The 27,943-nt window shown below is 39.4% G+C and overlaps 1 protein-coding gene across 3 annotated transcripts; it reads right to left on the reverse strand.

Annotated features, from left to right (window-relative positions):
- Positions 1-1,003: 1,003 nt before the first annotated feature.
- RAB7B (RAB7B, member RAS oncogene family) lies at positions 1,004-27,060 on the reverse strand. Of its 3 annotated transcripts, none has more exons than XM_070748904.1 (6): positions 26,828-27,060; positions 14,687-14,748; positions 12,765-12,891; positions 8,489-8,704; positions 5,818-5,943; positions 1,004-2,974 (listed from the first exon to the last, which is right to left on the reverse strand). In XM_070748904.1, the coding sequence occupies exons 2-6, from the start codon at positions 14,737-14,739 to the stop codon at positions 2,894-2,896; spliced, it is 603 nt and encodes a 200-aa protein (XP_070605005.1). In that variant the 5' UTR covers positions 14,740-14,748; positions 26,828-27,060; the 3' UTR covers positions 1,004-2,893. The 3 variants fall into 3 exon arrangements, with proteins under 3 accessions (XP_070605005.1, XP_070605007.1, XP_070605006.1); XM_070748906.1 differs by having other exon boundaries at positions 26,832-27,038; XM_070748905.1 differs by lacking the exon at positions 26,828-27,060 and adding an exon at positions 22,523-22,591.
- Positions 27,061-27,943: the final 883 nt, after the last annotated feature.

Genomic DNA, 27,943 nt, shown 5'->3' on the forward strand with positions numbered 1-27,943 from the left:
CCGGAACCTGAGCTTCCTTCTTCGCGGCACACCTGACCATGTCTCGCGGCACACTAGTGTGCCATGGCACACTGGTTGAAAAACACTGTAGTAAACAACCAACCATATTGTTATGTGAATTTAAATCTTATACAGAATTAACACCGACATCCTTGATTAGATTTTCTTCTGTAGAAAATATTGAATACACAAGTAAATTGGTTAATTAAACTGAATATTCAGCATCCCATAAATAATTTTTGTGGGACAAAGAAAGCTGGTTTGTGCTGCAGTAAAGGCAGGATATATCTGTGTTCCTAGAAATATAGGTGTGCTCCTAAATTCTGCTCAAAGCAGGAATCCAAACAAAAAAAATCTATAATCCAGCCCTAGTGTAGGATCCCTCTCTTGATAAGTGTTAAATTTTTCCTTACTGATCAATTAGATCTAATACTGCACTCAATAAGATAACTGCTATTTCTTATGAAATAGAAATACACAGTCCCAAAATACACATTTTGAGATGTGTATATATCATGTACCCTCAATTTCCGCGGGTTCGAACTTCGCGAAAAGTCTATACCACGGTTTTTCAAAAATATTAATTAAAAAAAACCCTTCGCTGTTTTCCCCCCTATACCACGGTTTTTTCCGCCCGATGATGTCATATATCATTGCTAAACTTTCGTCCGCCTTTAATAAATATTTTTTAAAATAAACTTTAATAAATAAACATGGTGAGTAATAATCTAAATGGTTGCTAAGGGAATGGGAAATTGTAATTTAGGGGTTTAAAGTGTTAAGGGAAGGCTTGTGATACTGTCCATAGCCAAAAATAGTGTATTTACTTCCGTATCTCTACTTCGCAGAAATTCGACTTTTGCGGGTGGTCTCGGAACGCATCCCCCGCGAAAAGCGAGGGAACACTGTACATCGATTAAAATTCTAGGATCCATTCAGGAACAAACTACTAGGCACACTGAACCTACGGCTGTGCGTTTGATTATTTTCTTCCAGTTAAGTAATTTCACATCTCTTTTTATTAAATACAATTTTAATTGAGTTGGCAGCACAATGTCCAAAAATGTCCAAAAATGAATTTGGCTGTGTCCTCACCAGCCAAACCTGAATTCCAAGGTATTCAAGTAGTACAGTCAACAAAATATTTACAGAACAGATTCAGGAGATCATATTTCCCTGCCCAATTCATTCTGATTTGCAATGAGATATTAGTTCAGGCTCCGTGTGGTCCTTTTACAAGTTGGAAATCAATAAAAATCCTTATTAACGTAACAACAATTTTATTAGGGTTACTATCTGTGCTTGACCTACCTGATCAATATCTCTTCTGTGCTAGTTTACCCTGTTCCTTGAACCATTCATATGTATCATTAACTCTTAAAGAAAAAAAAAGTCTTTCCCCCCAGTACTTGAGTTCTTCCTTCTGGTAAGTACCATATATCCAACAAAGAAGCAGACAGCAGGCTGGCAGGAAAATAATTGGCCTGATTATGCTTCAAATTTCCATATTGATTCAATGTGAGAACATCTTTTCTGAAAATGACTTCAATCTGTTCCATACAAATGCAACTCTTTTCAATAAAAAACAGGATATTTGAACAATGGTAAGAATTAACTACATATCCAATGTTTTTTTAAAAAGAAATTCCTTTTCCAAATCTCTGCTATTTATTTCTATGTACAAAATGATTATGTTATATTCCCTTTTCCAATATTGCATTAACTTAACCTTCTACAAAAAATAAGAATCCTGAAAATGGATTCTACGTTTAAAGTATTTTTTTTTGCTCAAGAACCTCTGTTTCTATGCAAAAAGAATCATGCATCTATGTGATAGTAGTTTCCAGTTTTGTATAATATTAATAAACAATATTAAAAGTTTTTCCTTTCTGCTGTAAAATGAAGATTAACATTGCATTTTCAAGGGCTGGAACCAAGATGGGAAACTGAGTTGTACAGTAGGGTAGGTGTCACCCATCTTTCAGACCTCAGGACTACTAAATTCATAATTTTAAATCTCCTGGACCACTAATATATATATATTTTAAAAAGATAAATAATATTTAGTGCAATATAAAAAATGCAAATAATTTGTTTGCGGACCACCAACATTTTCTCATGGACCCCCAGTTGGTGACCAGTGATCTAGAAGTTGAATGTTGGACTATGCAAGACTCAGATTCTAGTCAACTCTTTACCATGGAAGTACACTGAATGGTCTTGACTTGTATGGTATGTTGAGTTGAGAAAGTTACTCTTTCTCAACTCAACTTACCTCAAATGACACTTGTTATGAAGTGAAGACATATACCTATACCTAAAATACTACATATGTATATTATTTAAATAGCAGTGCCTGAACTATGTAGATCAGCTTTCCCCAACCCACTCTGCCACGTTCAGATGTACTGTCTGGGGATGAAGCTATATCTAGAAGACATCAAGCTGGGCCAGATATTATCTACTATAGTTTTAGCAAAAAAACATGACAAAATCTAGGAGTGTTATGCCGGGCAGGACCTGGCCCAGAGCCAACCACAACAGGAGTCAATTTCAATAGGAGATCAGGACCTTCCATGGCGTGTTCCAGAACATAGATCTGAACTTCAAAGTGGCATCTGAGAAGGGTCTGACTGATACAGTAAGGTCATAAATCTTTCAGCTTGGTAACTATTTTCTCAATACTTGATTATGATTCTTAAATATCGGTGTGTCCAGTAACCACCAGTAGTCTGTTCCACCAGTAGTCTGTTCCTTTGCTGGGATGCCAGAGGGCAATATTGTTATATCCGTTCATCTTTTACCCTGATGGGCAGCATTCCCCAGTAGCATCAGTTGTTCCATGTGCCAGCTTTCAGACTCTATCCAAATGTCAATCATTCCAAATGGGATGTCAGCAACATTTGGTTGTGGGCTCATCTTCCGGACTGAGCTTTATAGAATCGGTTAGGTAATTCTCAAACACCCCTTGATACTAAGAGAAAAATATAAATAATTAAAAACATAAATCTCTTTGAAAGATAAGATGATTTATTCATCTGGCCAATCATTTGAAAACTGTATAGACAAGAACTTTCCTAAGAAATAGATATATGGGGAATGACAGCTAAGGGTTTTATTATGCAACTACCTGGTATATTCAGGGAATTTATAAAATGCTATTTTTAAAAAAATATTATGGCTTCCACTTTGGCTCTACTGCTGTTTTATTTTTATTTTTTAAATTACAGTGAGCGAGGTTATTTTAAGGGAAAGCTGTCCATCCAATGTGTTTAATTGAGATTCTTCATATGCAGATTTCTTTCTCAATTCAAAGCTCTTTCTCAAACTTCTTAAGCAAGATTGAAAGCCAGGAACTTTGCATTTGTATTTGTATTTATTAGATTTGTATGCCGCCCCTCTCCGAAGACTCGGGGTGGCTAACAACAATATAAAAAGACAATGTAAACAAATCTAATATTAAAAACAATATTAAAAAACCCAATTTAAAGAACCACTCATACATACAAGCATACCATGTATAAATTCTATAAGCCTAGGGGGAAGGGAAATTTCAATTTGTACTGCTTAGAGGAAGAAAAAACACTCAATATACGAAAAAATTACATATTTAAAAATGGATAAAGCTTTTAGTGCCATCACCTGTCCAAGAACATTCCTACGTCTATGGAGAGGGGCGGCATACAAATCTAATAAATTATTATTATCTTTACTCCTGCTCAATGTAAGCATAAGGAAAAAAGACATGTATTGTTTAGCAGAATGCAAAATCAGTTGCAGAAAAATCAAAGCTATCACATTTTTTTGGAAATGGTTCAAAGCCTTTTTACCCACTGCCACGTTTAGTCATAGATTGCTGCTTTTATGAAATCCACTAATCATGTGATTTGTCAAAGAAAAAGCTAAGAACCAGACTGTGGAAGGAAAATCTTTACATTTCTGCATATGGCAATGTGAGCAAACAGCAACACCTTGTGGCGAAATAGAATCCCTTCATCAGGTTTCGTTAGGTAAATCAGATGGCTTTTACTTGTCACATGGAGAAAAAAGGGAAGCTAAAATCCACAACCAGACAACATCTTCATTAAAAGGCTCTAAAGTTTTGTGTTAGACAGAACTTTTGATAGGACCAGATTGTATGAGATAAAGAAGCGGTCCTCACACCCTGGTCCATGGCCTGATGCCAGGCCTCGGTGTGTTAGGACCTGGGCTGGAAAAAAGGGCAGGCAAGTATCGAAGTATGTGAAGCTAGATTTGTGCAAAAAGTGTGTGTGTGCACACAAAACCCTCCCTTCTGCTGTTCTGCAGAGCCGGAAAGATTGGGGACTGCTGAGATAAGGAAAGCAATGTACAACCTTTAGGTCAGCTTATAGTTAATATTATTTTATCTCCCTTTAGAGGACTGTGAAAGTATTTACTGACCCCTTACATCCTGGACATAAACTGTTTCAACTCCTTCGCTCAAAATGTCGCTACAGAGCACTGCACACCAAGACAACTAGACACAAGAACAGTTTTTCCCCGAACGCCATCACTCTGCCAAACAAATAATTCCCTCAACACTGTCAAATGATTTACTAAGTCTGCAATACTATGCTACTATCATCATTCCTATCACCCATTTCCTCCCACTTATGACTGTATGATTGTAACTTGTTGCTTGTATCCTTAAGATTTTTATTAATATTGATTGTTTCTTCCTTGCTTATTTGATCCCTATGCCAATCATTAAGTGTTGTACCACATGATTCTTGACAAATCTATATTTTTTTAATGTCATATGCACCAAGACAAATTCCTTGTGTGTCCAATCAATTGGCCAATAAAATAATTCTAATTCTAATGATTTAAATCAGGGGGTCTCCAACCTTGGCAACTTTAGGACTTGCAGACATCAACTCACAGAATTCACTGGCTGAAGAATTCTTAAAGTTGCCCCAAATCCTAAAAGAGTCTTCGGAGAGGGGCAGCATACAAGTCTAATAAATTATTATTATTATTATTATTATTATTATTATTATTATTATTATCAATATTGGAACCCCTGATTTAAATGACAGTCTCACTGAGCCACCCCGAGTCTTTGGAGAGGGGCGGCATACAAATCTAATAAATTATTATTATTAATATGTCAATACAACACAGCAAACGAGATCACTATGCTGGATTTCGTATTTCATCACCAGTCGGGCGCTTCCCAAGCACCTAGGACTGCGTGATGTAGCGGCGAATTATGTTTGCCGATCCCAGTAAAGCGGCCTTTTGCAATTGACAGATGGAGATTTTGTCAATTCCGATGGTTTTCAAATGTCCGCTGAGATCCTTTGGTACTGCACCCAGCCTGCCAAGTACCACTGGGACCACTTTCATGGGCTTATGCCAGAGAAAGTGGTCCCAGTGGTACTTGGCACGCTGGGCGCAGTACCAAAGGATCTCAGCGGACATTTGAAAACCATCGGAATTGACAAAATCTCCATCTGTCAATTATTATCATCATCATCATCATCATCATCATCATCATCAATAATAATCATCATCATCATCATCATCATCATCATCATCATCATCATCTTGGATAGCATTTGCCAAGACATGAGTGTTTACAGTTAGTTCAATCTTCCCTTTCTCAACCTCTCCCTTTTGTGATCGTCAGAGGTTTGTTGGAAGAAAGCATATTAGATCATTAAATATTTATACTGCATATACTTTTGAGGATTATAGCCTACATGGATGAACTGTTATTCAGAATTGCAGGCGTGCCTTTGCTACACAAAAGATAACAGATGTTCTATTTCTTATAATCGATTTGCCACTTACTCTTGACAGCGCTTGCCTTGACAGGGTCTCAAAAGCCTGCACCACATTAATATCATTTTTTGCACTAACTTCAAAATATGTTATATCTTTCTCCTTGCACCAGGATGAAGCCACTTCTTTGGACACCTAAAAATAAAAGAAATGTGTTCAGCTGGTCTAAATATAACATTACATGGAAAGTTGCTTCTTTCAAGAAGGAATGCAATGAATGCAATGAAAATGCTGTGTATATTTGTCATCCCCAAATAATGCAATATTAATAAATAATAGGAAATATATAATGTGACATAATAATATATCCTATATCAAATCATGAATCTTGGGTGGATTCTTAGAAAATCTGCACATTTCCATCATTTCGTCTGTCAATTGCAAAAGGCCACACTGATTGGATCCATATATATACAGTTAGTCCTCAATTTACAAGTTTGCCTTTAGTGACTGTTTGAAATTGCAACTGCACTGAAAAAAAGTGGCATTCCTTTTTTCACACTTAGGATCATTGCAGCATTCTCATGGTCACATGATCAAAATCCAGACACTTGGCAACTCATATTTATGACTGTTCCAGTGTTTCGAAGCTATGTGATCTTCAGCAATATTCTGAGAAACAACCTCAATAGGAAAGCCAGATTTACTTAACAACTGGATTACTAATTTAACAAATGCAATGATTCACTTACCAACTGTGGCAAGAAAGTTGGTAAAATGGGGCAAAATTCACTTAACAACTGTCTTGTTTAGCAATGGAAATTTTGGGCTCAATTGTTATCATAACTTGAGGACTACCTGCACTATGCCAATACATTACGACATCCTAGGTCAGGTGGAACATGGAACCATATCTGCTGGCACGTGAGCTGTTGCCCTAGCTCAGCTCCCATGTGCCTGTGTGTGCTGGCCAATGATTTTTGGCTTGCACGGAGGCTCTGGGAGGGCATCTTTTCCTTCCAGAGAGCCTCCTGGGGGATGGGGGAGGGCCTTTTTATCTCCCCCCCCCTGCTCCAGGGAAGTCTTTGGAGTCTTGGGAGGGCGAAACACGAGCCTACTGGGCCCACCAGAAGTTGGGAAACAGTCCATTTCTGGCCTTCAGAAGGCCTCTGGCGGGTGAGGGAAGCTTTTTTCATCCTCCCCAAGCATTAAATTATGTGTGTGGGCATTTGCGCATGCACAATAACATGCACGCATGCTCTTTTTGGCACTCGAGGAAAAAAAGGTTCGCCATCACTGTCCTAGGTTCTTTGAATTGGATGCATATAGAAACATAGAAACATAGAAGACTGATGGCAGAAAAAGACCTCATGGTCCATCTAGTCTGCCCTTATACTATTTTCTGTATTTTATCTTAGGATGGATATATGTTTATCCCAGGCATGTTTAAATTCAGTTACTGTGGATTTACCAACCACGTATGCTGGAAGTTTGTTCCAAGGATCTACTACTCTTTCAGTAAAATAATATTTTCTCACGTTGCTTTTGATCTTTCCCCCAACTAACTTCAGATTGTGTCCCCTTGTCCTTGTGTTCACTTTCCTGTTAAAAACACTTCCCTCCTGGACCTTATTTAACCCTTAAATGTTTCGATCATGTCCCCCCTTTTCCTTCTGTCCTCCAGACTATACAGATTGAGTTCATTAAGTCTTTCCTGATACGTTTTATGCTTAAGACCTTCCACCATTCTTATAGCCCGTCTTTGAACCCGTTCAATTTTGTCAATATCTTTTTGTAGGTGAGGTCTCCAGAACTGAACACAGTATTCCAAACCAGCGCTCTATATAGCGGGATCACAATCTCCCTCTCCCTGGTTGTTATACCTCTAGCTATGCAGCCAAGCATCCTACTTGCTTTCCCTACCGTCCGACCACACTGCTCACCCATTTTGAGACTGTCAGAAATCACTACCCCTAAATCCTTCTCCTTATATTTTTTGGAACCCCAAAATATGACCTTGGCCTTATTATCGGGGAGGGGGGCTATTATTTGGAGGGCTCAGTAGGCGGCAAGTGTGAGATTGCATGTCCATCGCCGCCACCTCCCCTCCCTGTTCTTGGCACTGGCCAAGTGGCTGACCTGCTGCCAACACCTTGCTGAGCAGCGTTTGTTGTGCCACTGCATGCACAAGCTGCAGGACTGCTGCAAGGTTCATCATACAGCACAGCTGGGGTCCTGCTGCCATTTGTGCAAGCTACAGCACAAGCCTTGTAGAGTCCTGCTCCACAAGGCAGTGGCGGTGTTGTGAAGAGTAATTTCTGGCAGGTGGGACATGTTGGGCTGTGAGACACACATCCTACCTGACACTTGTAGCTCCATCGTGTTTCTCGGCATTGTATCCAGAGATGCCCATTGTAAAAGAAAACTTCTCATGAGTTCAATCAAACTTCTCGAACTTGCGAGAAGTTTTCTTTTACAATGGGCTTCTCTGGACATAATGCCGAGAAATGCGATGGAGCTACAAGTGTCAGGTAGGACAAGTGTCTTGTGTTGGGGCTCAATTTCGTATTATCCTATAATATGAAGCATGGTAAAGATGTAAAAGATTCTTTGTGTTACAAAAATGTTAGTTTTTCTTTATGTTTATTGTCTGAGAACAAACTGATTTTTTAAAAAATCAGATCCTGATGGGAGAGCTCTATTTTTAACCTCCATCCCTATTTCTACTTCCAGCTCTTACTTGCCGATCTTTCAGATCAATTTTGTTCCCCAGCACAACCATTGGGAAGCCTTGCTCTGTAGAGTTGACTTTCTGAAGAAAATCTTTCCTCCAAACATCCAAGGCCTCAAAAGAATCCACATCGGTGACATCGAAAGCCAGCATGCAAGCATCCGAACCTTTGTAGAATGTGGACACAATAGAACGGAATCGTTCCTGGCCTCCAGTGTCCCAAATCTAAAGCAAGAGGGACATACCAGCATTAGTCATTTGCAGTGTCAGAAACATTACTCTTCTACAATTCAATCCTATTTATATTTCATCTCTCCTTCTACAACTGACAAGAAGTTTTCCTGCATTAACATCAGTACAGTAACCATTGCAGCAGAAAGAGGAAACTTTTGGATCTGGGGTCCACATTTGCAAGTCTGAAGTATGTGATAAGTGCACTCATTACATGAGTAACATATTTTACCTGTTCAAAAAAAGGAGCAATATTTTCAAAATCCCTACATATCAGAATGCAAACTAGTCATTGGGATGCTTTTTATCATTCTAGTGATGAGACACGATTGCACAGTGGTTAGAGTACAGTTCTTTAGGCTACTTCTGCTGACTGTCTGCAATTTGACAGTTGAAATCTCACCAGGCTCAACATTGACTCAGCCTTCCAAAGTGGGTAAAATGAGGACCTAGCAGTATATGTCTAGGTGCTATTGCTATTGGGGCTAATGTGGGCCTCAAAGGCACTCATATAAAGTCAAAGGTACCGTATCCTGCTGCATAACTCCCAGCAACCCATTAGAACCCACAGAGTTGGTCTTCTCCAGGTCCCCAGTTAGTTGCAGGCCATGCAGAGCAGTGTTAGTTGGCAGGCCAGAGGAGCCAGGGAGGGCCTTCAGCTCTTGAGCCAGCTCTTTGGAACCACCTGCCCCCCAGATCCGTACTGCACCCACCCTACTGGCTTTCCCGAAAGGCTTTGGAAACCTGGCTTTGCCGGCAGGACTGTGGGCCATGAGAACTGACACCTCTTAATTCCAGACTAGATACAATTTGAATGGAATGTCTGACATGGTATGATTGTATTGATAAGATTTAAGAGTTTTATATTATCATTAATGTTGTAAATTAATTGTTTTATACTGTTTTATTATTTTAGCTGCCCTGAGTCCTTCGGGAGTGGACGGCATACAAATTTAATTTATTAAGTAAATACCGTATTTTTCGCTCCATAAGACGCAGTTTTTCCCCTCCCAAAGTAGGATGAAAAATCAGCCTCGTCTTATGGAGCGAAGATGCAGGCAGGGAGGGGGGGGGAGGCTGCGAATTCGGAAGCGCCCATCCCGCCGGCTGGCTGGCTAGCTGCTGCCTGGCCCACCGTTCCCCGTAAGCTGCGCCCGTGAGCAGGCGTGCACTCCCCAAATACACACCCGAGCGCCCTTTTCCACGGGCGCGCGCTCCCCATCCCGCCTGCCAGCCGCGGGGAGGTGGGCGGGGGCGGGGAGGTGTGGCAGTAGGAGTAAAGGGAGCCGCGGCCCGCCCCTGCCTCCCCACGGTGCCTCCGGCCAAATGCGCCCCTGGCTTCTCCACGCTGCTCTATTGCCCGCCCGATCCGCCTCCTCTCCTCCTCTGCCACCTCCTGCGTTGGGGTGCGATCTGCCTCCTCTCCTCCGCTGCCTCCTCCTGCCTTGGGGCGCAATCTGCCCCCTCTCCAACGTTGCTGCCCTTCTGCCTTGGGGCGCGATCCGCCCCCTCTCCTCCGCCGCCGCCTTCTGCCTTGGGGCGCGATCCGCCCCCTCTCTCCTCCTCCGCCGCCCCCTGCCTTGGGCGAGCAATCCGGGAGTCTGGGGACAGGGTGGCTTTACGCCATGAAGAGAAAACGGCCGACTTTTCCCTGCTGCCGGAGCCGTTTCCTCTTCATGGCGCAAAGCCACACAGTCCCGGACTCCGGGATTGCTCGCCCAAGGCAGGAAGCGGCGGAGGAGGAGAGGGGGCGGATCGCGCCCCAAGGCAGAAGGCGGCGGCGGAGGAGGAGAGGGGGCAAATCGCGCCCCAAGGCAGAAGGCAGCCATCTGCCCAGACAGAAAGGAAACAAGAGAGAGAAAGTAAGAAGAAGAGAGAGAAAGAGGGGGGAGAGAGAGAGAAGGAGAGAGGGGGAGAGAGAGAAAGAGAGGGAGAGGGAGAAAGAGAGTGGGAGAGGGGGAAAGATAGCAAGAGAGGGAGAGAGAGAAAGAGAGAGGGAGAGGGGGGGAGAGAGAGAGGGAGAGGGGGAGAGAGGGGGGAGAGAAAGAGAGGGAGGGGAGAGAGAGGAGATAAAGAAAGAGGAGAGAGAGAAAGGAAGAGAAAGAAAGAAAGAGGGATAGAAAGAGAGAGTGAGAGATGCTCAGTGAGCCTTTCTTTGAAGTTGCCTTTCTTTCTTTCTTTCTTTCCTTCTTTCTTTTTCTCTCTTGCTCTCTTGCTCTCTTGCTCTCTCATTCTTTTTTCTTTCTCTTGCTTTCTTTCTCTCCTTCCTTCCCTCATTCCATTTCTTTCATTCCCCCTCTCTATTTTTATTTCTCTTTCATTTTCTTTCTTTCTCTCTTTCTTGCTTTCTTTCTTGCTCTTTTTCTTTCTCTCTTTTACTTTCCCTTCCTCTATTTCTTCTTTTCTTTCTCCTTCCTACCTTCTTCCCTCCCTCCCTTCAGTCCTTCCTCTCTTACTCTCCCCTTTCATAAGTTTCCTTGCTTCCTTCCTCTGTTCCTGTCCCTTCCCCCCTTTCTTTCTTTCTTTCCTTCCTTCCTTCCTTCCCTCCCTCCATTTCTTGCTTTCCTTTTCCTTCCTCCCTTCTTCCCTCCCTCACTCCCTTCTTTCACTCCTTCCTCTCTTCCTCTCCCCTTTTTGGCTCAAAATATTTTTTTTCTATTTTCCTCCTCTAAAATCTAGGTGCGTCTTATCAGCAGGTGCGTCTTATAGAGCGAAAAATACGGTAATAATGGAAGTGGATGCTTTACAACGTCTCCTTTATTCCTAATAATAAACAAAAAAGGGAGCTATCTGCGAGGCACACTGAATAACATAGCAAAGCCTCCCTTTCTTGATATTGAGGGAAATATCCGAACATGGAGCCATGCCACATACTTCAGGGAAGGAAAACAGTGTGAATGAATGAGCAGCAGGTTCAGTTCCACAGGTGGCAACAATTAAGGTTTAATTATATATATACGGAATATGAATGTTGACTTTGATGTGGTGTTATCAATTAAGAAATAGCAGGGAAATGGTGCTCGCTGAGACAATCAGATAACAAAAGACTGGGCTATGCTATTGAACTCCAGCCTCCTCTCCCAATAGGTCACTGAACGTTTAGGAAAGTGATTCCTCTTCTCAAAGGAAAACCAAAATGCCATTGGGACATCCAATGCTTTAAAGGTGACTATGTGAAAACACAGTCATTAACAAAATCAGTACAGTGATACCTTGTCTTACCAACTTAATTGGTTCCGGGACGAGGTTCTTAAGGTGAAAAGTTTGTAAGATGAAACAATGTTTCCCATAGGAATCAATGGAAAAGTGATTAATGAGTGCAAGCCCAAAATTCACCCCTTTTGTCAGGCCAAAGCGCCCGTTTTTGCGCTGCTGGGATTCCCCTGAGGCTCCCCTCCATAGGAAACCCCACCTCCGGACTTCTGTGTTTTTGTGCGATGCTGCAGGGGAATCCCAGCATTGCAAAAACAAGCGCTTCGCTGGCAACGGAAGTCTGGAGGTGGGGTTTTCCATGGAGGGGAGCCTCAGGGGAATCCCAGCAGCACAAAAACGGGTGCTTCGCTGGCAATGGAAGTCCAGAGGTGGGGCATCCAAGCGGCGGCGGTGGGTTTGTAAGGTGAAAATAGTTTGTAAGAAGAGGCAAAAAAATCTTAAACCCCGGGTTTGTATCTCGCAAAGTTTGTATGACGAGGCGTTTGTAAGATGAGGTATCACTGTATTTTAGTGAGAGGCAATTACAAAATGATATTCTTAAGCTCTGTAGGAGTCTGATAAGTTTCTTTTCTAACAAAGTTTACTAAAATGTACGTAATTATGAAAGTTGCCAGCTACCAGACTCCTCCTGATTTTTAATTTTTTTGCCACATTAGACTAAAATGATTTTCTTCCTATAATGTCATAAGCTCTGGTTGCTCTTGGAGATTTGCTGTCAACAGTAATATAAACATGAAAATATTTCACAATATCTGTCCTTCCTTTGCAGCACATCTGACTGAGCTGTAAATATTTGGCTAACCGTGGAATAAGAAATCTGAGACTTTAAAACTTCTGTCACCTGCAGTTTCAGTGGTGTGTGGTCTACTTCCATAACCTTGGACAAAATACTAGCTCCCAGGGTGGTGCGATAGTCTTCATAAAATCTCTTGTGAATATACTGGTGGAGAAGAGAGGTTTTTCCTACACTGGGGTGAAAGAAGAAACACATATACAAATTTCATTTCAGCAACTTTGGATTCAAACTTTTTAAAAAATGTCCATTAATGTTGTTTCACTTGAACTGATGAAACTAGAATCAAAGACTAATTCTAATCACTTATTATCTATACTAAAGTAAGTCCGTAGAAATGTTAGAACTATTTAGTTATAATCTTTATACAACTTAGTTGTTTGTTTGTTCGGTTGGTTGGTTATTGTTTGGTAGGTTGGTTGGTTGGTTGGTTTGATGATCCAGGTTTTAGGATCTGAATAGCAAGTATTAGATTCTTCACTTGCTGTAGGTAAGTTAAAGTGTTCATTATAACATATCTGACTGATATTGTCCAACAAAAGCACCTAGTTATCATTTTAATTATATATTTGGACAGCTATCTGTTCTTAAACTTAGCAGGCACTCTTTATAGTATTTTTTATAAGTAGGCACTTTCTTATTTTCCAGAGCACCATTTCTATTCTTTGGTTTGTCCCCTGATTTCTGCTTGTTGTGCTGTATGGATTTTCTTACATAACATCCATTAAATATATTTACCCTGCATATTCTATTTGCTTGATCTGCAAACCAATGAGTAGACAACAAAAGATCTCTAATCAATGTGCAAACCATTTAAAAGAAATGTAAACTCAATTAAATACCATAATTCTCACTAGATCAGGGACAGGAAATTTTCTTCCCTTGCAATTTTCCAGCTTCAGAAGAAAAATATGGATGCTCAAAATCTTATATGGCAAATAATACTGGTGTGGCATAATGGTGAAAGTGCTGGAAATGGGAAGAGCCTGGTTCTAATCCAATCTCACCCAGAAGTTTGTTGGGTGACTCTGGGCCCATCACTCTCTCAGCCCTCTCTCACAACAGTTGTTGTTGTGGGGGAAAAATAAGAAGAAAAGTTACATACTAAGACCATAACGTGATGATTATCTGCCAGCAAGTCTTTGTGGACTTTTAGTGATCATTTCTTCAGAAAGAAATAATATATAGTACTTATTAACAAATATTTTTGGCTACAGATATACCACTAGATTAATGTACACTCATAGCAGTTCAAAAATATTTAAAAAAACATCAAAAACAGTTTATTGGGGTGGTGCTTGTGGAAATAACTCAAACCAATTTCAAAATTGTAGCAATCCAGTTTCATCAATGAATTTGGGGATTGAAATATTTATTTCAAAGAAGTGATTCGTCAAATTAGTTTCTGATAATAACTTATAAATAAATCTTGTATAGCATATTTTTGCATGTATTGATATAAAATGTAACTGACAAAATAATCCCATGGATTGTTTATTTGGAAGCAAATTGCAACTACCGTACACTAGTAAATGCAGACAACTTAAAAAAACAAATATTCAGTTTGCCTGCTTTGTTATTTATCTGATCTCTAGCGTATTGCTAACAAATTGCTAATTCAATTTGGTCATAGTATCGTAGTAGCACAAAGTGGTCAGCTGTAGCATAATATTTCTTTTAAAGTCAACAAGTAGAAATTCCATTTTTTCTGGAGTGACTCATCATAAATCCATGGCACATTCATCTAAGTATTTTGAACTTTTGAAAAATAGGTTAAATACAATGGTTAAATGCCAAAGGACCTTTTTCTAAGCTAAGATATCCAGATAGTGGAACTTTAAGGAGCAGCTTTATTGAATCAGAAAAATTATCTGTCACATCTATAATTTCCCTTGACTTTGTTTCAAGGTGGTTTTTTTTTAAAAGGGTTTATTGTAAAAAATATGCTTTTATTTTTAAAATATGCTTACCCTAAAGCTCCAATGATAATGATTTTCAAATCCACTCTCTTACTTGGACCCATGAATGGGGCCTACAATGCAAAAAGAAGGAGAAAAACTATTATTTTGTTTTATAAATCATCAAAATGACAGAAATCCAGAAACATAACAGCAATAGGCCTTAAATTCCAAGTACAGTGTTCCCTCGATTTTCGCGGGTTCAAACTTCGCGAATAGCCTATACCACGGTTTTTCTACAAGAATGGTGGAAGGTCTTAAGCATAAAACGTATCAGGAAAGACTTAATAAACTCAATCTGTATAGTCTGGAGGACAGAAGGAAAAGGGGGGACATGATCGAAACATTTAAATATATTAAAGGGTTAAATAAGGTCCAGGAGGGAAGTGTTTTTAATAGGAAAGTGAACACAAGAACAAGGGGACACAATCTGAAGTTAGTTGGGGGAAATGATCAAAAGCAACATGAGAAAATATTATTTTACTGAAAGAGTAGTAGATCCTTGGAACAAACTTCCAGCAGATGTGGTACATAAATCCACAGTAACTGAATTTAAACATGCCTGGGATAAACATATATTCATCCTAAAATAAAATACAGAAAATAGTATAAGGGCAGACTAGATGGACCATGAGGTCTTTTTCTGCCGTCAGACTTCTATGTTTCTATGTTTCAAAAAATATTAATTAAAAAATACTTTGTTTTTTTTCTATACCATATTTTTTCCTGCCCAATGATGTCATACGTCATCACCAAACTAATAATTTTTGCAAATAAATAACCCAAAAAAATATTGTTAATAAATAATTATGTTTATAAATATCAGGATCACTAAGTGTCTTATTCAATGGTGAGTACCAGTAATAATGGTGAGTAAATGGTTGTTAAGGGAATGGGAAATGGTAATTTAGGAGTTTAAAGTGTTAAGGGAAGGCTTGTTATACTATCCACAGCCAAAAATGGTGTATTTACTTCCGCATCTCTACTTCGTGGAAATTCGACTTTCGCGGGCGGTCTCGGAACACATCCTCCGCGAAAATTGAGGGAACACTGTATCTTACTGTTTTATTTACTTTATTTTCCTGCAGAATAAGAATGTTTGGTTTTGGATAAGACCCCTTAATAAACCTCCTCCCAAGGATTACACTGTATAGGATTTAATGTCTGTTTGTCACAAAGAATGGGTGGACAGATTTAGCAGGCAAGCTAAATTTCACATTTCCATGTAATGTCAGGGGTAGTCTGGTTTAAATCCTGACAGCTAGGAAGGGATAAAAAGAAAAAGAAGTAAGGAGGGAATTTCTTACTCATACTTATGCCTGGAGGGCAACTGAGATTTCATGACAAGTAGTACTTCTCTGCTTGGAAGTACCCCCAGAAAGATCCTGAATCCTCATAATAATATAATGAGACAATTGCTATTTTCAGGCTTCAAACAAGAAGTAGGGTCAGGATGGATGGCCTGTCAACTTAAAAAATTATGCAAAATGTTCTTTCTAACCTCATTCAACTACTATTCTTTATGGCTCCAATCACTTGTATCCACAGCCAATGTCTGCAGCTGATGGTTTGCTTCTTCCTGGCTAAGGTTAGTTTCTACTATTGTTAAATAGCCATCAAAGTGTTTGTATAGTCAATATATATTTGCTCCTTATCTCCAGCAATTTATTTATTTATTTATTTATTTATTAGATTTGTATGCCGCCCCTCTCGGTAGACTCGGGGCGGCTAACAACAGTAAAAAGACAATATGAACAAATCTAATATTAAAAGTAGTGTAAAAAACCCCAATTTAAGAAACCAATCATACATACAGACATACCATGCATAAATTTTATAAGCCTAGAGGGAAGGGAATATCTCAATTCCCCCATGCCTGACGACAGAGGTGGGTTTTAAGGAGCTTACGAAAGGCAAGGAGGGTGGGGGCAACTCAGATATCTGGGGGGAGTTGGTTCCAGAGGGTCGGGGCCGCCACAGAGAAGGCTCTTCCCCTGGGTCCCGCCAAACGACATTGTTTAGTCAATGGGACCCAGAGAAGGCCAACTCTGTGGGACCTAACTGGTCGCTGGGATTCGTGCGGCAGGCATATACCAATGTCTGTCACAGCATGTTTCCCATTTATACATCATGCAAAAAAGGTGTATAATCACTTTTGATTATATTGGATGTTGTTAAATTGAATGGAAGTTACTTTTGCTAATAAATAAAATGGCTTTGTAATTGGTGATGTAGTTATTTGTAATTGGTGATGTAGTCTTCGGAGAGGGGCGGCATACAAATCCAAATAATAATAAATAAATTGAATGAGGAGGCACATTCAAGCAGGAGCCTGAGTCCTTGATCTGGAGCAGGATCCCCTCACAGATCAGCTCCTCCTGGCATTCCAGTATATAGGGTCTCCTGCTTGAACAGAAGGTTGGACTAGAAGACCTCCAAGGTCCCTTCCAGCTCAGTTATTCTGTCCAGAAACAGCAATGTCCACCTTGGGGGACTGCTTCCCAGGCAATTTCCATAAGACGCACGCAGCAAATAATATGAATAACGATTTTACTTTGCTGTGCATGCAATAATATCAGCAGCTAATTATGGCTTGAATAAGAAAATCTGTAATTTTACTGCTCTGCTTATAGTGGCTTATATTGTTTGGATTTGTTTTTATTGTATGATTTAAGCCCCACTAAAAAAACCTCCTCAAGTATTGAATAAAAAGAAAATTGTGAACACAAATAATAAGATGCTTTTATAACTTTGATTCTATCTGCCTTTCCTACAAATAGTCCCCACATTTAATGCTGCAGTTTCTGCAGCAATGAAAAGAGAAAGAACTTGGGGCACCTTTTATACAGAGCTGACAAGGAGGTGATTGTCACTCAAAGGCCTCTAACAAACCTACCAGTGATGCTGTTGCATGTGGGCGATAGCACCATACATTGTCATTTAACCAAGGCTTTCTCCATGGATATACAGTAATACCTCGTCTTACGAACCTAATTGGTTCCAGGGGGAGGTTCTTAAGACGAAAAGTTCGTAAGACGAAACATTGTTTCCCATAGGAAACAATGTAAAATCCATTAATCCATGCAACGAACCCCCCCCCCCCCGCAAAAAAACGCCGCCGCCCAGCTGTCACCTTTTGAAACAGCCGGGGGTGCTTCCCAGCGTCCTCCTGAACCCGAACACCAAACCCGAACTTCCAGGTTTGGTGTTCGAGAGGCCTCCGAGAAGCCCCCCGGCTGTTTTAAAAGGTGACAGCCAGGTGGCGGGACTTTCCAGTGGCCTCCCGAACCCAAACTTTTGCTGAACTTCCGGGTTCGGCGTTCGGGAGGCCGCTGGGAAGCCCCGCCACCCGGCTGTCACCTTTTAAAACAGCCGGGGGGCTTCTCGGAGGCCTCCCGAATGCGGAATCTGGAAGTTCGTGTTTGGCGTTCGGGTTCAGGACGCTGGGAAGCCCCCCGGCTGTTTCAAAAAGTGACAGCCGGCTGGTGGGGCTTCTTGGCGGCGGCAGCGGGTTCATAAGAAGAAACAAGTTCGTAAGAAGAGGCAAAAATTTTCTGAACCCCGGGTTCATATCTCGGGTTGTTCGTAAGACGAGGGGTTCGTATCATGAGGTACCACTGTATTATTTCTTCTGTAATCAAAAATAATAATAATCCTTTGTCTTCTTGGGATTACATTAATTAATTTGATCTCATCCAAGGTTCAATATTATGTAACCTTAATAAACATCATCTTTCATAATCCCTTTGACTCCTTAAGTGTTTTTATCTAATTAAATAAATTGGAGTACTATAACTTATTTTATGTATTTCATGCCTGCAATCTCTAATGCATCAAAATAAAGAATGTGCAAATACCTGAATGGAGTTATAGTCTCTAATTCCCACAATTACCCCAACTGTTATTGATTAGGAGTATTATTATTATTAGATTGTTGGGGGAAATATGCTGAATTTACAAATCGCTTAGAGAAGGCTGTAAAGTGCTATTATAATATCATGACACTTATCTCTGATCACATTATTAGAGAATAACTTGATAGATGGATCAATGCTTAAATATCTGACTGATTGTGGCCAACCATAATTATATATCACATTATATATCTGTCTCTCATATTTAGGATTTTAAAGTTACATTCTTAGGCTATTCAGACACAGGATTAAACTATAGAATATTTTAATCTTATTCATAAAAGAAAGGGAAAAGAAAAAAAAATGAGCTCAAAAATACAATTGTTCATTTTCATTGATCACCCATCTCCTCCACTAAAGACTGTACGGCTGTAACTTTGTTGCTTGTATCCTTATAATTTATATTAACTGGTTCTTAATATGATTGGATTGCTTATTTGGACCTTTAAGTGTCTATCATTAAGTACCTTATGATTCTTAACAAATGTATCTTTTATTTTATGTAGACCGCTGTAGCATATGCACCAAGACAAATTCCTTGTGTGTCCAATGACACTTGGCCAATAAAAAATTATGTATTCTATTATCCATTATATTATGCTAAAACAAACACTATGTAAAACGAATGATCCCAGAGGCCCAGAAGATGAAAGTACCATACTTCCAGATCTCATGGTAAAATTTGCCATCCAAACAAACAATATGACTCATTTATGTGTGATTTTGAAAGAAGTAGACTGGTTAATGAGTATGCAGGGAAATAATTTTGCCACTATTTAACTACATAAGATTAGACATTTTCCATTCTCATTACTGCACAACATACCTGAAAGTCAAGCAAGTAAGCAAGCAAGCAACTGTAATTACTACTGAAAATTTCAGCTACCATCATTTTTATCTGGTAATGTATCCAATCCTAGTCATTTATTGCATGGTTGGGAGTTTCAACAATGTTTTCATAAGACACAGCACTAATTTATTTGTTGGATGTTCATAGCACTAATCTGTTTAAATCCAAATGGCATCAACCACTTTTGTCTGAAGGGCCTGATTCTATGTAAGATTACCATCTTTTTTAAATCAAAGCTATTATGCTGTCTCCAACTTGTATGACAAGCACAAGGTTTTCCTATTCTCGTGAAATCTGCCTCCTCCCACACAATGTACTATAATTTAAGCTGTAACAAACAAGCAGACACTACTTCCTTCTTTATTATTCCATTAATAGCAGATGTGGGTTCCTGCTGGGTCGGACCGGTTCTTTAGAACTCTTAACGGGAATTTCCCCCCACTCGCTAGCCAGCAGCCATGGCTGACTGGCCATGCCCCCGAACCAGCTCTATCGGCAGCGGCATAGGTGCCACCATCTTGTTTTTTAGCTCCTGTGCACATGCATAAGCTGGATATTCTGCACTCATGCAGTGCAGATGCACAGGAGGAAGCAAACCAAGAGCGAGGTAAGTTAGAACCCACCCGATTCATGTATTTTAGACCAATGTTTCCCAACCTTGGCAACTTGAAGATATTTGGACTTCAACTCCCAGAATTCCCCAGCCAGCATTTGCTGGCTGGGGAATTTTGGGAGTTGAAGTCCAGATATTTTCAAGTTGCCAAGGTTGGGAAACACTGTTTTAGACCATTAAAAACAGGTCAGGAAAAAATAGCACTACAAACTATAGAAAATACATTTAGCTTAGATTAATATTCCCAAGGGTTTAAATGGTGCAAAGTAAACAAAATTAAAGAGGCAGGCTTTTAAATATGCAGCACAATGAGAAAATGAATTAGTTATGCAGCAAATATAATTAAATTGGCTGCATAAGTAATCTCCTTGGATATGGCTCTGTAAATCAGTTTTAAAACTGAAGTAATGATGCATTTCATTAACCTGCTTGGAGTTTTGCAAGATATCCCCGATGTATGCTCTAAGCAGCAATCCCAAACTCTTTAGTTCCCTTCAATCCCTTCATGAAGTTTCAAATTTTTCATCAACACCTCCACAACATTTATTATTAAAAAATAATTTAATGAATACTACTTAAATAGTGCTACAGATAACAACATAGAAACATAGAAGACTGACGGCAGAAAAAGACCTCATGATCCATGTAGTCTGCCCTTACACTATTTTCTGTATTTTATCTTAGGATGGATATATGTTTATCCCAGGCATGTTTAAATTCAGTTACTGTGGATTTACCAACTACGTCTGCTGGAAGTTTGTTCCAAGGATCTACTACTCTTTCAGTAAAATAATATTTTCTCACGTTGCTTTTGATCTTTCTCCCAACTAACTTCAGATTGTGTCCCCTTGTTCTTGTGTTCACTTTCCTATTAAAAACACTTCCCTCCTGAACCTTATTTAACCCTTTAACATATTTAAATGTTTCGATCATGTCCCCCCTTTCCCTTCTGTCCTCCAGACTATACATATTGAGTTCATTAAGTCTTTCCTGATACGTTTTATGCTTAAGACCTTCCACCATTCTTGTAGCCCGTCTTTGGACCCGTTCAATTTTGTCAATATATTTTTGTAGGTGAGGTCTCCAGAACTGAACACAGTATTCCAAATGTGGTCTCACAACAATAAAGAGAAAATCCAAGGCAGCTCTCTCTGGCAGCTGACCATCCAACCATGAGAGCCTTGTCTTTTTTCACTAGCCACCTCACCTTCAGGATGAAGGACTACTTAGAAAACAATGGACATTCATCATTGTCTATGCAGTTTTATAAGTATGGTAATATTTCGAACTGAGTCTCATTGATTTCTTTTTAAACAAAGTTTAAAAAGCTGTGTGTTGTTGTTATTGTTGTTGTTATTATTATTATTATTTAGATTTGTATGCCGCCCCTCTCCGTGTTGTTATTAAAAAGTCTTGAATGGAAATATCAATATAATGAACAAATAATAAATGATCTCAAAATCTAGGGAACCTAGAAATCTGGCTACTCAACTCTGTGCTGCTTCTAGCTTTAAGAGTATAATCACCAGAGATGGCATCACACAGAAGTCCACATTTGTTATATGGAAACCACATAACTGATCTGAAAGTGACACTAGACCAGAGGTAGGCAAAGTTGGCTCTTCTATGACCTGTGGACTTCAACTCCCAGAATTCCCGAGCTAGCATGATTGGCTCAGGAATTCTGGGAGCTGAAGTCCTCAGGTCATAGAAGAGCCAACTTTGCTTACCCCTGCACTAGACAAATCACAACACGCTTAACCCATCTCAAGATCACCTGCAGAACAAACTACAATATAGATGTATAAAATTGATCTGATCCATCTCAGGAGAGAATGACATCAGATTCTTGGGAGTCTATACAAGTCATATGGAAGGAGAAGCCCAAAGAACATGAGGCATTGAGGCAAAGTCAGAAGAAAATGGAGAGACAATATCAAAGACATGGTACTAAAAGATCGAATAACAATGGTAGAGACCACCAGAAGTGAAAGAACCAGAATTTTGTATCTCCCTCGACACATGAAGTTGTAAAAGAGGAGGTAAAAAAGAAAGAAGGAAACATAGGTAATGTTTTCATATTTTAACTACAGGAACAGTTAAATAATTAACTAAGAAAAACACAGCAATCTGGCCGAAAATAGGAAAATCTATAAAATTCAGTTTTACTCTGCTTCTAATTTGTTGGGCCAGTTCCAATTTTAGACATCTCCAAGGGTTACCTCACATAACACATATTACTGTACAGCCCTCAGGTTACCGTTTTATGAATCACCAAACGTAGTCTATCTCTTTCATGAAAGGACACCTCTGATTTTTTCAGTTCAATCTTGTCAGAGATTTGTAGTTATCCTGCATTACATGCTTATCTTTGCCATTAAAGTTAAGTGATTGCCCAGTGTCATTTTTGGATCCTAGAGGATACCATACTGTGAATATTGTATGTACCATAAAATGCAATGCAATCTCACCAGAAGGTCTATATATTATTGATCCTGCTTGAATTCAGCTTGGGATAACTATTTTCCCGGTCTTTTACAGCCTGGATACATGGAGATTCTGAAAACATCAAACCATGAAAGCAGATGAAAGGAATATACACTGCTAAAAAAAAATTATTTATTTATTTATTAGATTTGTATGCCGCCCCTCTCCTCAGACAAATAAAGGGAACATTTAAACAACACAATATAACTCCAAGTAAATCAAACTTCTGTGAAATCAAACTGTCCACTTAGGAAGCAACACTGATTGACAATCAATTTCACATGCTGTTGTGCACATTCAACTTTGTACAGAACAAAGTATTCAATGAGAATATTTCATTCATTCAAATCTAGGATGTGTTATTTGAGTGTTCCCTTTATTTTTTTGAGCAGTATATTTAGTATTGCCATATTTGTGACAGCTCCAAACCTGTGGATTATTATGTTAAATAACATGAGAGGCTTTGAACCCAAGGAAATTTCCCAAAATGGTTTGGTAGCAACCAGAGAAATAGAACCACCATAACCTTCAACTCCTTGGATGCTACAATAGGATCTTTGCTCCCTTATCTTTTCCCCATGATGATCTAATCAATTAGGCATTTACATGCCAAATCCAGACTTGAATCATTCTGGAAAGAAGCAAGATAAGCAATCTCTAAGCTATCTAAGAGCTCCTGATAACTGGCTTCCCTGGATTAGACTCAGTGATTAAATCACAAATCTCCTAACACTTCCCGGTTTAGTTTAATAACTTTAATTCCTTGATTTGACAAAAAAATTCAGAGGCATGGATTAGAATCTGTAGCATAGACTCAAGTGATACAATGCACAAAATGTGATTGCCCATAGCACAAAAGAGATACAAATAACTTTTATACTCTTTGTGATTTAACTTGTGGCTACTCTTTCCTTAAAACCTGAGGACTTTCAAATGGGGCAAAGGTATCTTTACATAATAATCCATTTTCCACGCACTTGTCATGTGTCAATGGAGATTCTCACTCATCTAAGGTCAAGATTGACCTAAATATGCTTTTGCAAGAGGCAACTGGACTTCCTGTTTTTTTCTTGGAAGACTTTTCCCTTCTCATTCAAGTTTATTGGATGAGAAACGAAACAACTTCAAAAAACCCAAACAAACCCAGTCACCTCTTTAAAAAGCACCTTTGGGACACTTCTTCAGGAGGTAAAAATAAAACTACTCCAGATTATTATTAGATAGCACCGTAGTAGTAGTGCCCCCCCCACAAAAAAACCAAGTTCAGAGTGATTCAAATAATCATGTCCAGGAAGAATAATAATTAATAATAATAATAATTTATTAGATTTGTATGCCACCCCTCTCCGTAGACTCTGGGCGGCTCACAACAAATAGTGACAGTGTAACAAATCTAATATTAAAAACATTCTAAAACCCAACATTGGAACCAAGAATTACCCATTATAGTCGATATTTATATATATATATTACTCATTTTAAAAATGGTCACATTTCTGCAAGCAGGTTTCCCTATTGTATTTACATTTTTTGTTCACTTCCCCTGAATGTGTGCAAATTGTGTGAATTTATAATTCAGAAAAATGTTGATATGTTGGGAAATGCATAAATCATATTTCAGTTTGTGCACTGGCTCAAAAAGGACAAACTGAAAAATAAGTCCGAGTCCTCAGAGAGGGGCGGCATATAAATCCAATTAATAAAATTAATAATAAAATTAATAAAATACAAACCAAATGAATGGAGGATGCCAATTGCCATGTAACTTTTGCATTTGGAAGCTTCAGGATGTAATAATGGGCAGGCTGCGGTGTAATAATGGGCGTAATAAACAGGCATTACTGCTATAGCAACAAGCCTCAAGTTCCAAAAAGACATTGATAAAATTGAACAGGTCCAAAAACAGGCTACAAAAATGGTGGAAGGTCTTAAGCATAAAACGTATCAGGAAAGACTTAATGAACTCAATCTGTATAGTCTGGAGGGCAGAAAGGAAAGGGAGGACATGATCGACACATTTCAATATGTTAAAGGGTTAAATAAGGTTCAGGAGGGAAGTGTTTTCAATAGGAAAGTGAACACAAGAACAAGGGGGCACAATCTGAGGTTAGTTGGGGGAAAGAGCAGAAGCAATGTGAGAAAATATTATTTTACTGAAAGAGTAGTAGATCCTTGGAACAAACTTCCAGCAGACGTGGTGGGTAAGTCCACAGTAACTGAATTTAAATATGCCTGGGATAAACATATATCCATCCTAAGACAAAATACAGGAAATAGTATAAGGGGCAGACTAGATGGACCATGACGGCTTTTTCTGCAGTCAATCTTCTATGTTTGTATGTTATACTTGGGCAATTTTTGGTTGTTTTTGCAGCTGAAACACACCCTGCTTTATAATACAGGCTTTTCATCTCATATTTTTATTCATATTCAGCCTTACTGTATTGCCTGCATTTCTCTAAACGACAGGTTTGGCATCCTACACAACCCATTTCTAGTACCATATCTTACTTGCTATTCAAGGCACAATATTTATTGTTGAGTTTCATAAGGAGACAGGCTGGCATGGGAAGTGAAACAAGAGATGTTTTTGGACCAGATTTGTTTTTGCCAGTCCTGCTACCAAATTTTTCACAGCCACCCCAAACTGAAACTACAGCGCCATCATGATAATAGGGTACTAAGTTTGACCTAATTGTAGTTACCTAACCCCCCAAACTTTACGATTAGACTGTCCACTGTTGCCCTCTCCCGATTCCTAAGAGGTCAGTAAGGGGCGTGCAGAGTGCCTTCTGTCCCCTGTCCTACTGTTTTTCTTTTACTAGTATCATGTATATAAATATTATCATATACGGTATCTGTATACCACCAATATGCACTTGACAAAATAAACAAATAAATAAAATAAAAATAAATAAGTTTGTAGATGTTTATATGCCCAGGAAGTCTTTGAAATCAAGTGAATCTGCTTATCTGGAAGCAAGTTTAATAAAAGGTAAGGATTTCCTTTTGAACTCAAACAGGACTTTCTTTTGCAAAAAGCTGTACAAAATTACGTTCTAAACAAATTAAACTGCATAAAACTGAATTGTGTTATAACAAATTTCTTTCCAACTGCATGTCCCTTATTTCTCCAAGTGGAATATCTATTCTAACCCCACTAAGCCACTCACAAAATACGAAGCCCAGCCTTATTCTGTAGTAGTAGTAGTAGTAGTAGTAGTAGTAGTAGTAGTAGTAGTAGTAGTAGTAATAGTAGTAGTAAAAATAATAATAAAAATAATAATAACAATAATAATAACAATAATAATAATAATAATAATAATAATAATAATAATAATAATAATAATAATTTAGTAGTTTTGTATGCTGCCCCTCTCCGAAGACTCGGAGCAGCTCACAACAATAACAACAATGTAACAAATCTAATACATTTAAAAGACATCTAAAACCCCATTATTAAAACCATGCAGCACATACCATACATAAATCATATAAACCCAGGGGCTCAATTTCCCCATGCCTGACAACATAGGTGGGTCTTCAGTAATTTACAAAAGGCAAAGAGGATGGGAGCAGTTCTGATCTGGGGGGGGGGCTGATTCCAGAGGGCAGGGCCACTACAGAGAAGGCTCTCCCCCTGCAGCCCACCGATGGGACCCGGAGAAGGCCAACTCTCTGGGACCTAATCGGTCGCTGGGATTCGTGCGGCAGAAGACGGTTCCGAAAGTACAATTACAGGGAAGGTATATATTCCCTTCCCTGTAAGGGAAGATTCTGATGAGATCATTCAAATTTATTTATTTATTTTTTCTGTTAGTGTATTTCTCTCAAGCTGTCGACTTTAGACTTGGCACCAAAGAGGAACAGCCCAACCAAGCCTATTTCAAGTCATCATTTAGTGAATCATGACAGATTTCCCTTTCTTTTAGACGCATAGTTTCCAAATGAGTGTTTATATTATGCCGGTGGCCCCAGACTCCTTTTTTCCTCCCACGGTTTAACACTTTTGTCTCTCGTTATCTTCTTTGCCCAAATCCGATCTGCAGTCGCGGCTCGAAGAATTTAAAGGTAATTTTTATTTATTTATTTATTTGCTACGACTTTTGCCAGGCCGGACAACCTCGCGATTCGCCAGATTTGTCCGGATTTTGGTTCGGATGCTTCTGTTATGAAGCTCAACGCCGATCTGCTTCGGCACCGGTCCACCTCCTCCGCAAGCGGTGTTTTCCCTCAACCCCCCAACCCACCGTCACAGGCTCAAGGACAGCCAGCCACACGTTACTTACTGACGTTGCTTCTGCCGGAGTTGAAGTTTTTCTGCCAGCTTGTGCCAAAAAAGAGGCTGATCCTCCGGGAAACTTCGGAACAAGCGCCCCCGGGTCCTTCGTCCCCCCGAAAGCGATCGGGAAAAATCCGAAGCGAAACGGAACGAAAGCAAACCAAACTCCACCGAAAGTTTAGAGCAGCTCCTCCGAACACGCGTCTTCTTTGTTGGGATGTTTTTTTCGTCCACCGCCCCTCCCGAAGTAGAGGGGGGGGTTTGGCTCAAAAGCCCCGCCCATCGATGACGTCGAACAGCGAGCCTGGAGACAGATTAGCTTGCAGATTTTTTAAAAGGCGTAGAGAAAAAAAGGAACTGAGATTTTGGCAAATGGCTCTTGTTCATGTGGACCTTCGCTTTGGGATTGATGGTTTGAGAGGTCTGATTTAGAAACTGTTGAGTGAATGGAATCCTAGATTACTAGGCATGTGAGTGAGAGTATGTATACTGGTTGAGTTTTATTACTGTTTTAATGTTGTTTTTATGTCTTGTTCTTATTCATTGGAATAAGAGTCCTTCGGGAGCATACAAAAACAATAAGTACGTAAATACGTAAAGTAAGTAAAATAATAATAAAGGGAACACTTAAGTAACACAATATAACTCCAAGTAAAATCAAACTTCTTTGAAAACAAACTGTCCACTTAGGAAGCAACACTGATTGACAACCAGTTTCACGTGCTATTGTGCACATTCAACTTTGTACAGAACAAAGTATTCAATGAGAATATTTCATTCATTCTGATCTAGGATGTGTTATTTGAGTGTTCCCTTTATTTTTTTGAGAATAATAATAATAATAATAATAATAATTATTATTATTGTTGTTGTTGTTGTTGTTGTTGTTGTTGTTGTTGTTGTATGCCACCCCTCTCTGTAGACTCGGGGCGGCTCACAACAAATTAGTGACAGTCTAATATTAAAAACATTGTAAAACCCAACATTAGAACCATACAACACAATCATATCATGCGTAAACTGTATAAGCCTAGGGGGTATCTCAGTTCCCCCATACCTGGCGACATAAGTGGGTCTTTAGTAACTTACGAAAGGCAAGGAGGGTGGGGGCAGTTCTTGCAAG

This window comes from Erythrolamprus reginae, chromosome 3, assembly GCF_031021105.1.
Source record: "Erythrolamprus reginae isolate rEryReg1 chromosome 3, rEryReg1.hap1, whole genome shotgun sequence".
Taxonomy (NCBI): domain Eukaryota; kingdom Metazoa; phylum Chordata; class Lepidosauria; order Squamata; family Dipsadidae; genus Erythrolamprus; species Erythrolamprus reginae.